This window comes from Argiope bruennichi, chromosome 1 (assembly GCF_947563725.1).
Source record: "Argiope bruennichi chromosome 1, qqArgBrue1.1, whole genome shotgun sequence".
Lineage (NCBI taxonomy): Eukaryota > Metazoa > Arthropoda > Arachnida > Araneae > Araneidae > Argiope > Argiope bruennichi.
Window position 1 is genome coordinate 133,506,021 of NC_079151.1, and position 14,340 is coordinate 133,520,360.

Consider the following 14,340-nt stretch of genomic DNA (forward strand, 5'->3'; position numbering starts at 1 on the left):
TTAACATATTTAGAAATTAAAAATATTATCAACTGTACAAATTGTAATTCTCTATGCATACTTCTGTATTATTAATAGCATTTTTGAAAATAAAAATAAAATTTATAATATTTAGCATGAAAATAAAATTTATAATTTTATTTTTGGAAAGGTACTTTTCATATTTATACAAGATACTTAAATAATCAGAATATAAATGACACAATACTATTAATGTTAGAAATGGAAAACAGAGAATGTATAGTGTTGTACAATGAGTACCAAAAATACATCTAACCTTTTTCAGATAAGGTTTTTTTAAAAAAATTATATATTGGAAATAAGTGTCTTATATAAATAAACTATTGCTATTTAAAAATTAATTTTACTGCACCTTTTTAAAAATTCAATGTTGACCAATTTGATAATTTTATAAAAAATTATTTATAAATGAGAAGAATGTATTAGAATTTTTTTAAATGTAAATTCTTTCAAAGAAACAATAAGCAAATTCTTTTTTTCAGTATTTAAGTAGCTTTACATTTAATTCTTAAGAAGTAAATAAAAGAATCAAGGAAGAATTTTACATAATAAAGACTTACCTTTTCTTGATTTGTAGATAAACAGCTAACATAATGAGTCAATAAAGAACTAAAGATATATCTTTTCTCACAAATATGAAAATCTAAGGAAGATCTCAATCCATCTCCTATCAGATTCAGCAACCAATGTCTTAATATGCGATGCTAAAAATATATTTAATATTTCAAATAAAGTGGTGTAATCAAGTAATAACTTTTTATATATAAACAAATAATAACTTTTTATATATAAACTAATAATTTACTGATTAGATTTGATATTAGATCAGTCATATTATATTAACATCTGTATTTTAAAGCAATTCTAGGGTCTTTTTGGGACAGACTTCGTCATTTTGAACTGCAGTCAGATGATGAGGACGACACCCGAGCTGACATCAGCCTCTGCAAACTTCCACACCACACCAACGGGCGTGCACTTGATCCACTTAGATGACAATTCTTCAGTGGAATCAAGTTTCGGACCTGAGACTCTACCACCAGGCCACCGTGTCCCATTCATATCAGAATATACTAATCTTCCTTTTTTCATGTTATTTTTAGCTCTTTATAATATTTATTTACTACCAACTTTTCATTGCTAAAGTGTTATTTCTCCATAAATGTTTATGAGTTCCATTTCATCTGAAATGAATTTCTTTAAAATGGTAATCCCTTTAAATTAATACCAGGAAGAATTTATTGTTTAGAAGTTAAAGGCATTCTCAATAAATACCATCTTAATGCAGATAAAATTTTGATTTACATTTTAAAAATTTCTCTTTTTTTTAATTAATTAACTAATGTAACATTTAATATTTCTATCAAAGAAAAATTATATATACAAAGTAAACAATAAAGATAATAAATATTAGCAATACATTCATAGAACAACAATTATAAAAAGCCATTAATTTAATAATTTTTTGCTGTGTATTTCGTAATATTACAAATTAGTACAAATTAAACAGCTTTTTAATAATAATAATAATAAAAAAAATAATAATCACTGCATAGAATTTTAATATATATAAAGGGAATAATAAAAAAGAGGGAAAAATGAATGATAACTTTAATTCCAGAAATAATCTTTCAAGAACTTACTTCAATATAAGAGCTGTTGAATAAATTGTAAAATTCTGGGACTTGTCCAATATCCAGGAGAGGTCTTCTCAAGATAAAAGTATAAAGAGGTCGATAAAGTTTATGCTCTGAAAATAATTTTAAAAAAAAAGGGCAAAATTAAAAACAAAATCTTCTTATTATTATTTCATCTGAAGAAAATTTCAGGTATGTTACATTACACTGTAAGATTCTTTGCCAGATCATATGAATAAAAAATTTCAACAGCTATTTTCAAAACAAATATTCTTCAAAAAATCTATATTATTTTTTTTAAATATCGAAATGGCACCATAAGATGATCAGTACTAGTTAGTACATAAATATTATATGTTTCATTACATCCCCTTGCATTAATCATGTCTTTACAAATTCATGTTTTCATCATGTTTGTTTTATGAGTGGTCCAATTTGGATTAAAGCAAAGGATAAAATAATAACTTTACAAAATAAGATATAAAAAATAAATAATTAAATAACGTAAAACATACCTGGTTTTGTAAAAATATCAGTAGCTCTAGCTAAGAATAAAGATACAATATTGGGTATTTTTGGATTTGTTGAAGCTATTGAATTCCTCAAGGAGTCCAATAAACAGAGCCAAATTCCTTTTTCTCTGAAGTAAGCACCTTCTAAATGTTGATAAAACTGAGAGAGACAATAGAAACTCAAGGCTCTAACAGGTGGTTCCATGCTACTTAGAGAAATGAAAATGAGTAGAGGTGCTTTTGACTGAATAAACTGACTGCAGTGTACAAAGGCACCTATACAAAAAGGTCAATTATTCATACATTAAAAACGTTAAAAGGTATCCAAATAATAATCAGTTTTAGTAAACTAAACAACAACAACAAAATATTGAAAGAAATGAATTTATATTATATTATAAATTTTACTTATTATTTTAATTTGCAAATGCCATGAAAAAGGAATTGCTGTTGGGAATAAACAAAAATTTTCCTTCCATTTCATCGATAGCATCTGCTAGATGCAAATTTTTCGAATCCATCTAATTCGATACAAGAGCTAATATCTAGTATGATATGCTAATAAGATGACTCTAATTAGCATATCATTGAAGAAGATGCAATTTTTGTTTATCACCACATATAAATAAGACAGTAATGTTGCAATTTCAGATTGAGATGTTGTCGTCATTGCAAGTGTACAAGTGATGTGCATGTTTAATAAGTATGGTTTTCTTTTCCTTCTCTTTTGTTCTGTTTCTGAGATGTTAACCACATTTTAATAAATATGAAGTTATCCTGTGATCGTTATTATGTGGATCTCTTTCATGATAGATAGATGCAATTTATTAATTAAGGACAATTTTATCTCAAAAATTACTAAGTTGAGTTTATTTCATAAAGAGATTTAAGTTTTAAAAATTGTAGCACCTACACTTTTTCTTCATACCAAATGAAAATTAGTTTGATCAGGAAGCCATTGAGATGGACACAATGATTTTTTTTTTTTTTTGTAATCCCTTAAAATATTATTAAAAAATATGCAATGGATTCTAAAAAGAGTTTACTAATACTTTAAGAGTGATTTCCTGATTTGAAAATTTTACTAGTATTTAATGAGAACAGATGATATTTTAAAATCTGTAGAACATCTAGGTAGAAATATTCCAGTGTGTTAAATGTGCATGTGTGCACACACATTTCAAAAATAAAATTATATCACGATTTCATAAATCTGAAACTCTGGCTGTATCAGCACTACTTTGTATAACCATATTTTAATTAATGACACACATTTCATATGATATTAAGCAAAATGCTAAAAATAATTTTTTACATGAATGAGAATGTTTAATCTTAATCTAGATATATTTTCAACAGCATGAAAAATTAGAAATACATTTGGGAACATTTTTAGTTTGAGCATTTTAAATAATTGAAAATACGATAGTTATAATATCAAAAATATAAATAATCTAACAAATAAACTATTTTAAAGAAAATATAGAAATTCTGAAAATTACTTGATAATGTTCAAATAACCATTTTTGCAGATTGAAATAAATAAAAACTTTTACACACCATAATTATAAAGTAAGTGAGAATAATAGAAATATAAATAGTTGTATTATATTCTCCCACATTCTTTATAACTGAAAACAAGTATATGCTACAATAATTAAACAGAGAACATGATGGCAATGGAAATTTTGTTTAATTACCTGGAGACAGCAAATGAGCAAACAAAGGCAGGAAGAATCGCATGTCGTAAATTTTATTTGTTAAATGTTCTTCCACCTCTATTAATTCTGAAGAAGGCTAATATTAAAAGAACAAACAATTATTAAAATAAATTAAAACTTAATAAAATTTTGAGATAAATCAAGATTTTAAGTAAATTTTGAAAAAAAAAAAAAAAAAAAAAAAAAAAGAATCTGAAGAAAAATTAAGAAGTATGGGGAAATGTAAATGTCCATGGAAAAACACACAGCAAAAATTATTTTATAAAAGTTAACAGGTTATTAAAAGTGTACATCACAAAAAAAAATTAACAAGCATTGAATTTCATTAAATTTTAATTAAAGGGTTTTAATTCCAAATTTCAATATTATATGGGAATAAAAATTTCTCCGAAATAGAAATTATATTAGGAGAAAAATATCTTACACCAAGGAACAAATAGAAATGAAAAGAAAGTCACTCAATCCTTGTAACAAATTCAATTGAAAAGCAAAGAAAAATGTTTATTTGAATTGCTTAAACTGACTAATTCTAGTTATTTTGGTTAGCGCAGATAAATAAATATACAGTTTTATTATGCTGGCCAAGAGTAAAATCTAAGTAGCTTTTATAAAGATAGCCACAATCCAGCATATAATGAATTTCACAATCCAGCAAATAAATTTCATAATAGTAATTAGTAATTATTTTATAATTTTTCAGTTAAAAACATACAGCATACATATTTTACATGTTTACGAGAGATTTAGGGTAACCAAAGGAAATAAGTCAGGCTTTACACCAGTATGACTTGATGCACTTTATATTTAGGTAGATAAATATACCAACTGTTATAATTTGCTGTTAAAGACAATATTCATTTCCAGATAAATTTTCTTTTAAAGATTTGAATTAAAGCTTGATTTTTTTGTTCTCACTTATGGGGGCAGGGGGAGAGATTTAGTATGATAATCTACAAAATCCAAAAATAAGATAAACTAAAGTGTGGTGACACTGAAGATAAATATAAGGAAACAATTTTAAACAGGTATTGAGATTATATCCTAATCTTTGCTTGCAAATATATTGCAACTAAAATTCATCTAATGCAAACCACAGTTAAAAAAAATCTGACTCATGTAGAAGACAATGTGATTAATAACTACAAAAATCTTCTTTAATGAAGACAAAATACAGCAATACATTTAAAATTTTAAAAACAGAAATGTAATTTTTATACATTTTATAGCATATTCGATTCATAACTTGATTATCTAACAAACATATATTGTATAACAATACTTACTTCTAGTTTCATATGTATAGGAAAATACAAAAGAGTATTTTCAATCTTATCCGGCAGAAGGAGACTCAAGATATCTTGCAATTTAGGCTGTTTCCACAAATAACTCTGAGATGTTTTCATTATTGAATAATGTGATATTGCTGATTTTCCCCATAGAAATGGGCTGTAAAATTTGATGAGAAAATATCAATAATATGAAAATACAAAGATTATGGATATTATAAATTTATATTATTGATTAAAAAATTTAAAATAAAAGAAATGGCAGATGAGTAAAATTTTACTCTGTGACAAATTTTAAAATGCTTTGTTTCCATAACATATCACTTCTAATAATGTTTTAATAAAATATAAATACAAAAAAGAAAAAAAAAATGTGTGAACAAATTGGAATTTTTCAAAAGCAGCAAAAAAAAAAAAAAAAAAAAAAGCTCATATGCAATTATATGTATTTTTTATATTTATATAATATAAGTTAATAATGTTTTCCACATTTCTTAAAAGATTATATCATAAAAACTTTGAATAAAACAGAAATCAGTTAATCAAAATCAAATATTAAATGATAAGTATGAAAGTGTACAAAAAAATCCCCAAAATAAATAAATAAAATAAATTTAAAAAAAAAAGGGACATGAAAGCATCTCTATACTTGAAAAAAGTTTTTATGTAATATAGGTATTTTAAAAATATTAAAAAAAAACAACCACAAAGTGACTTCCTTCAAAAACAGATTATAAAAATGATAGAAAATGCATTAAAAATTTAACAAATATACCTATTTCAGTCAGTTTAACAGACAGAAGACATATTTAAAAAAACAACAAAGAAATAATCAACAAACAACTTTTCCAATATTTTGACTAGAATAGTTAAATTCCACTATTCAGTCTTTAATATATATTTCATCCATTCTTATAGTCATTATGAAATTCTGCGATTTATGTTTTTCCATCTCAAACTCACTATTAAAAGATATGAAAATATTAAAATATTGAATTTATGTTGGAAGCACACAAGAAAACAAATTTCAGATCTCTAATAATTCATGGAGTAATAGAAATATTGATTATAATATTCCATCTTTACAACTATGTTGGAATTAAAATGAAAGTGCATAAAAACGAAATAAACATACAAGACCAAATAGTATAGCTTAAATGAAAATGACTTTTACTACAATAAATTATACAAATAGTTAAATAGAGTTTACCTGTATTGACTCATGCTAATGCTATTATCTGCATACAGCTTCAAAAGGTACAGCAACTTTTGATCTAGAAATTAAAATGTAATTTTGTTTTTTACAATCAATAATAAATGATAAGTATAAATATTATAGATCACATATAATAAAATTTTTGAGATCATTGCAGAAATTTAAAGAAAAAAGAAATTTGGAAGGTCAAATATATTGTGGCACAGAGGAACATATTAACAGAAAAAATTAATTCAAAGATTCACTATCATTATAGCACTACAAAAGAATTCAAAACCATTTTTTAAAATTTTAATAAATAACAAACACACAATATTTTTATGAATCCTAACCTTGAAACTTAACTATTACTTTTCTTAAGAATATGCATGATGTCATAATTTTTTAGACAAAATAGTTCAACAAAAAATCATTTGATCTTGTTATGATTACTATTATAGATATTTTAATTACTATTATTTAAATGTCTAATAAATGTATGTATTATTTATTTGTCATAAAATTATTATTTCTTGTCATTTTTATTTTCTGGAGTAAGTAATAATTATAAAAAATGGATTTCTGAATTTATATTTAATACAATAAGCTATTTTTCTATCTTCTCTGAAAAAAATAATAATAGATATTATATTTTTAAATTCTTTTTATACTAAAAATAGCAAAATATGAGGAAAGTGTGGGAAATATGAAGAATGCAAGAAACATTAAGAGAAGGAAACAAATAATATAAGAAAATATCTAATAACAGTAAAAATAAAAGTCTGTATGTCTGACTATTGGCATTCAACAAAACTGATTCTTTGACATAGAACTATCAAATCCAGCATTAGCAAATTTGAATGCTGAAGATTTGAAACTCACTTTCATCCCCCCACTTTTTAATCAAATTTTAATTACTTAAAAATTAAGAGAAAGTCTGTCCATTTTACAAACAGTTTCTAAAATAATTATAGCAAAATGATTTCATATAATTAAAAAAAAATTAATATTTCTAATGACATTACTAAATATCAAATGATATTTATTCTCATTTTTATAATTTTTTACAAGCAGCATTATTTGTACAAATGTATAATTTTTTTATTCCTTCCCTCTTAGTTGACTTGAAATAACCTAAAAAATTCACACCGTTTTACATTTTATTTGGCTAATAGTAACCTTTGTTTGACTTTTCAATTTTATCTTTTGTTATTTTAAAAATATAAGTTTATTTTGCCATACATTTTAGCTGCATTTATTGTAAAGGATGGTTTTAGTTCCAAATTATTAATTTAAAATACAATAATAATTATTTCAAACAATTTTTTAATTTTAAATTTTGATTTCACTAAATCATTACAATCGTAAATAAACTACCTGATTGCAGTAGCTAGACAGAATTAAATAAAATATCACATAGCATACCCACAAGAAATAAAATTTTGGAAAAAAAAGTGAAATAAAGAATTTATCAGAACTTACCAACTGAAGCCATAGAAGCTCCGTAAGCAGATAAAAGAAGACCTATATGATTTTCTTTGCATACAGTGCCATCCAATTTTGTCAGAATAATTAACAGGTTTATTAAATTCTCTGTAGAATAAATAAATAAAAAAGAATTATTTTGTTCTTTAATTAAAATGTTAGTGGTTAAAAATGAACATTATTGCATTTTAATTATATGAAGACTTTTGAGATTAAGATTATATATCAAACTAATCTGAAATACATTACCTTTCAGATTATTTTTATCCCCTTCATCAGATAGCATTACTTCAAAAAACTGAGAATGTCCAGTAAGTAAGCCATGTAAAGATTGTACAGGTAAATTATTTCCATTTGCTTTTTCACATAAGAGACTCAAGATCTTTAGTAAATCTATTCCAATATCAGTATAACTTAAACAAATAAATAAAAAAGAAATAATTACATAGTTATTTAAAATACATTTATAATTCAGTATAATAATAATAATTTGTAATAAGGTTACAAAGAAAAGAAACGAATGGAAATCATGAATTAAATTAATAGGAAATACATGTCTAAAAATATTACACAATTCAAATGTATTAGATAAAAGTGTAATTTCAAGTTTTACAAAACAAAAAATTCTTTAAGACTGAATTTTAATTTAGTATAAAGATTGGTCATTCAAGATAATCATCATTATTAATTTATATTTAATATTTTTACTTACTTTAATGCAAATTTCAAGCATTTTGAGAAAAAGTCTGTTACATCGACAACTTTACTTATTTCAAAATCATTCACATTCTAAAAGAGATAAACAAATTTAATTGCAAACACAAGAATATTTACACACAAGCATAATACTTTTCTAGTCATACTCTACTATAAATTAAATAAATACAATGCTTAAGGTAGTTATTATAACATGAAATAATAAAATAAAAGTTTTAAAAAAATTCAATGTACCTGTAATAATTCCTTCATGAAGTTGAACAATTCAGAACATCTAAAATTTTCATTAAGTCCAGATGAAAGCCATATACAGCAAACTTTTAATATTTGTAACTTGATTTTATTTGTTTCGTGTGAATAAAACTTCCATGCTTCAAATACTTGCAGAATTATAAGCATTTTTGATTTATTTGGAATTTCATTTTCTGGATTTTTCAAAATCAACTTACAGAATTCTTGCAACTTTTTTGGATCTGTGAAAATCAAGAATTTTAATTTAGAGTGAAGTAAAAATATATATATAAGATCTAATAAAGATTGTTATAGAAATGCAAATGACAGTCAAATAAAAATAACCATTTCGGTAATAGCTTAAGTATTATTCACATCTCACAAAAGTATCACAGTCAAGAAAAGTTTCAAAATTTATATAACAGGAAACATGGGGTATTTATAAGTTTACACAGCTTATCTATCTATCTATCTATATATATATATATGGAGATTTTTGCAGTTCATAGAATATGCCAAAATGTTGTTGAATAAACCTCAACTAAACTATCAAAAATCAAATTTATTGAATTTAATATAAAGAAGAAGAAAGTAATGGAATTTATAAAAATACACTTCATCATTTTCTTTTTTTAAAACTAAATAATCCAAAATTTTAATTTGTCAGAAAAGTATAGATCTTACAAAATTTTATTTCTTAGATAAATTTTTTACAAATCTAAGCAGATCATATACATAAATTCGGAGGAAACTGTCTATACATCTGTCAAATTGTTCAATGGCAGTACTTAAAAGAGAAAAATCTTTACCCTTAAAAAAAAAAAAAAGTGAATTTTTTTATGACTGCAAGGTTTAAAATTAATTTAATAAAAAGCCATTAGGACAAATTATGGATTAATTAATAGAAACAAAATTAATTTTTTTTATTTTGTATTACTAAGAAGCAAAAAAGAATATAACAAGCACTGGGCCTCAATAGATTTTAAAAACTATCCTATTACTTTTAAAATATCCCAAATATTCATAATTTGCTACTTTTACAGAAAATTGTATTTAACATACATACCATAACCAGCCAAATGACCGATTATGATCTTTTGTAGAGAAAATGTACATATCCTCTTATTGCTTTTGCACATTTGACTTCACGACTTTTTCTAAGAATTCTATTATTTTCTTAATTTTGTATTTTGTTTATTTTGAGCAATGCTTGTTATATATCGTTATCTACCACAGCTGGTCATTTGACTGGGAGAACAATTTATTGCTTTATAAGGTTATTGGATCAAAAATTATGATGTAATACGTCTTCAACATATTGTATTCAGTTAGTTGCACATTTCTGCAAAGACTGCTGCATAGTTTATTTAAATCAAAATTTCAAGAAAGTACCCAAAATTTTAGACTGCCATTTTAGTGTGAGAAAAAGTAACAAAAACTAAAAGTTTTGGTAAGTAGCTTATAATTTTATTTTGATAGCTTTACTCCATGACTTACTAACTAACTAAGGTTAGTTTCTACCCAGAAAAATGTTGAAGCAAAAAGCACAGTACAAGTTCTTAGAAGATAGTAATATAGGCAAAGAATTTTCAGAAATTGATGAAGATAAATTTTCTGGAAATGAAGATATACTGGTTGGAAATCATAATGAGTTTGAAAGTACAAATACTGACGATGAAGAGGAAAATATTGTGAATATATGTCATGAATGAAAAAGAATAAGATTACTCTCAAGTTCTGAATAAGTGTTAGAAAAAAAAAAAAAAAAAAAAAAAGCAGTATGTTGCGTTTGGAAAGAAATACAAATAGGAAGAACACCTGGAAGATCACCACTTCATAACATTTTCAGGTAAGAAATAGGCCCAACAGGATATGCAAAATATCCTTTTATGAGGAGTAAAGTTAGGACTGCATTTTTGGTGAATTTTGCCGCCGATTTTCGAGAAGCCCGTGACAACCAAATGAAAGAACAAATACAAAACGATTGATGTCTAAATCTATTACAGATTCTTATGAACATAAGACATGTCAAATAGGATATTGTAACAAAAATAAAACCATCAAAACTTGTTCTAAATTTTAAAAATATGTTTGCGGAAGATGTACAATGGAAACACCCTGTATATGTAAAAAATGCAATAAGCAATTAATTAAAAATTCTTATTCTTTGTGTTTGTAATACATAGAAATCGACAATATACAATTTTGTCTAATTATAATGAAGTTAATTTGTTTATTTCCTTTCTAACATTCATATTTCATACATTCAATCAGGAAACATTAAAGTCCAGTTATTCAACCAGCTATGATAGATATAGGTATGTATTAAGTGTTGGTAAGTCCATTCTTAAGAAAAAGAAATCCAAATTTATAAATAATTGTATGAACTGCATTCTGTTTATTAATGAAAATTAAGAAACACAGATAAGCTAAGGAGATGAATGCTGTTTTTAGTAGATGGTACACTCATTAATTTTTAGGATTATAAAAGTTCTAAAAATTGAATAGGTATTACTTCAATGATAATTTGTCTTTCAATGACAGCTATTTTACCCAGAAAGTTGGAATAAAATTTTAAATCACACTGAATTTTGAGAAAATTTTCATGGTAAAATATATTAATAATGTCAAACAAACTTTTCTAATAATCAGAACTTTTATGAACAGTAGTTACATTAGAAAAAGCTACAAATAAATCTGTTAAATTCTCACTTGGATGCTTCCGAAGCAATAGTAACTGCATTGCTTTTCCAATTCCACATTCATACAAACTATCCCAATCAGCAGAAATATCACTGAATACCATGTCTTCAAAGGATGAAGAAAAGTTGGATGATATCAAATCTTTAAATTCATTGTCCTGTTCATCTTCTGAACAATTACAAAGGCATTTACTTACAAGATGCATATATTCAGTGCTGTCTGATTCATCAAATTTATCACTGATGAAAATTTGAACTATTTTTCTAAATTTGTCATTGTAACCTATGAGTGTTCCCAAAATTGTTAAATCTTTCAATGATTTATTTTGTAGCAAAAGAAGAGCAGTATCTGAAAAAAAAAAAAAAATGTAATTTACACATTAATTTAGAAAAAGAAATGCTTCAAATGTAAGAAATAGAATGAAATTAATAAAAAATTTACCTTCACTAACCAAAAGTCCATAAATGGGATGTTTCTGAAGAAGATTTAATAAATACTGTCTAAGTATTTTTCTTTTTTTCTTGGGCAAGGTAACAAATTTTAAGATCAATCCATTAATACTGTCTGATGATAAAAGAATCATTTCTTCTTTTTCAATAAATGTTTGCAAAAGTAAACATAAAGATGAAAAATATGCATCAAAATCAGTAATAGCATTATTTTCAAAAGTCAGTAAATTTTCTAAAAGAACTCGCACATCACTAGTTCCAAATAATGGAGAAAATGTTCCAATAATAGAAGCACGTTCTATATTGCTTTCAATTTCAGACTTTTTGCCTCTATATAAATATTTAAGGACTTTCTTTTTAAAGGGTATTAAATAAGAAGAAAGCATTTCATTGCCTAAAGAGAGTGCATTTTGAATAACATCCAGAACAAGTTTAGTAGCAAGAATGACACTATTGTTCAAGTGTTCCGATTTATTTTCAACGATCTTCATATCAAATAGGAACAGTTTTAAAATTGTAGGATGATTTAAAAAATCTTTGAAAATTTCTATTGCCGATTCTGTAGGTATAATTTGGTCATTTTCAACTTTAATAGATTCTTCATTACAACTAGTATCCATAACATCACTGCTAGATATTGATAAACAATTCAGAAGTTGCTTTAACAACTGAAAGTAAGTTACAAGAGCAGAGTTTTCTGTCTTCCTTTTCTAAAAACAAGAGACAAAAATTTTAATCATATAAAAACATGAAGCGTAGGTGTTATATATGTATATTTTCTAATAAAATAAATGACTAAATATAATGTTATTAATTTATAAAGAAAGAACAGAAAAATTTACAAATAATACAGTGAATCTACATACTAAAAAAGTATTAAAAAAAAAAGTCATTCTTTCTAAATAGTATGAGGAACAAGAGAAAATATGCATGCAACATATATAATAGATCTAGATAAAAATATTTCATTAAATAATAAAAGGCTTCATTTGTTAAGAATTCTATCCAAAAAGAAGGCATAATATTTTACTAAATCAAAACCAAAAATTTACTTACTAAAATGAATTTGACTTCAAAATCTATATAAGCAAGTAGCTGCCAAACTGTTCTTTGAATAGATTTACCATTCAAACTTTCACATAAATTATTTAAATTGCATGAACTAAGTTTAACAGATGAGGAATGTGTTGAAATAAAATTTTGTCTTAAATGATCATTTATATCCAGAGTGCAAGTAGAATTTTCTAAGCATAGACTTTCAAAAGGAACCTGATGAAAAAAAGAAAACAAAATGATTACATTTTTAATTTTTTTAGAAAAAAATATTACAAGCAATATAAAATTATAAGGTTGAGATACACAGAGTAGTCTATGATCTATGATCTTTAAGTAGTCTATGATCTTTATCAGTAAAAATACTGGCCTGCAATAGTGCCTACTGGAGTTTTCAAATCTGTTTTTTGTTTTTAACTGGCAAACAAATGAATATAAAAATTTCAATCAAATGTGTAACAAACAGCTATTTATTGGATTTTATCGAACTTTACCATCAAATATAATTTATAATGAAATTATTACATAATTTTATAAAAATCCACAGTAGCACAAAAATGATGAATCAGATATCTGTTAATAAATAAATGCATTTTAATAAGGAAATGTCTTTTCCAAGCTATTATGCCTTATCAATTTTTCAATTAAGTTGTTGGAGACTAAAATGAGAAGTATTCATAGAGCAATTCTTGTTCAAGCTCGTATCACAAAGATGAACTGAAATTCAAAATGTTTCATTGTCCCACCAAATATTTACTTGCATAATTTTCTATTATTAAAATTTAAGGAAGGAAGATTTTATTTAATATCTATGTACTTTACATGAAAAATAAGAAAGTGAAATTACAGTATATTGAAAGTTAAAAGACAATTTAACTAGATGGTTGTTTTTTTAACCCATTCACTATTGACCCAGCTGAGAAAATTCTATCCTAGCAAGTAGGTATTTATTTCAAATGAGAGGTGCAAGTTATAAAGCTAAGATATCCTTGATGATAACTCATTTTACATCCTGAACTTGACTCCATCTGTTTGAAACAGAAACCAGGCTGCCAGAACAGAATTTACACAGCCATTTGGGCCGGACCAGTATTGAAAGGGTTAATAACATTATAAAATTATGGGATTTGACTCTATAAGGATAGTTCGCATACACAATGAAAATAATATGCTATAAAAATAACAGAGCTTTGATACATATCACAATTTGATGCTTAAAAATGTTTTTTTGACATAATCATAATTATGAATATTAAATTATGCATAAGAGATTTAATTAAAAGTAAATAAATCAATAGTGGGCAACCAGCTAGTTGCCAAAAGTGGTTAT

At 24.9% G+C, this 14,340-nt stretch overlaps 1 protein-coding gene across 1 annotated transcript in view; it reads right to left on the minus strand.

The window, feature by feature from the left end:
• LOC129961704 (nucleolar pre-ribosomal-associated protein 1-like) overlaps window positions 1–14,340 on the minus strand; it is a 53,889-nt gene that overhangs the window by 5,419 nt on the left and 34,130 nt on the right. The window contains exons 18-30 of the mRNA XM_056075249.1: window positions 13,014–13,226; window positions 11,950–12,667; window positions 11,518–11,856; window positions 8,809–9,047; window positions 8,570–8,646; window positions 8,107–8,270; window positions 7,855–7,965; window positions 6,388–6,451; window positions 5,175–5,337; window positions 3,871–3,967; window positions 2,174–2,446; window positions 1,665–1,771; window positions 582–725 (exon numbers count right to left, since the gene is read on the minus strand). Of these exons, the coding sequence (XP_055931224.1) occupies window positions 582–725; window positions 1,665–1,771; window positions 2,174–2,446; window positions 3,871–3,967; window positions 5,175–5,337; window positions 6,388–6,451; window positions 7,855–7,965; window positions 8,107–8,270; window positions 8,570–8,646; window positions 8,809–9,047; window positions 11,518–11,856; window positions 11,950–12,667; window positions 13,014–13,226 (2,709 nt within the window). The remainder of the gene's footprint in view (window positions 1–581; window positions 726–1,664; window positions 1,772–2,173; window positions 2,447–3,870; window positions 3,968–5,174; window positions 5,338–6,387; window positions 6,452–7,854; window positions 7,966–8,106; window positions 8,271–8,569; window positions 8,647–8,808; window positions 9,048–11,517; window positions 11,857–11,949; window positions 12,668–13,013; window positions 13,227–14,340) is intronic.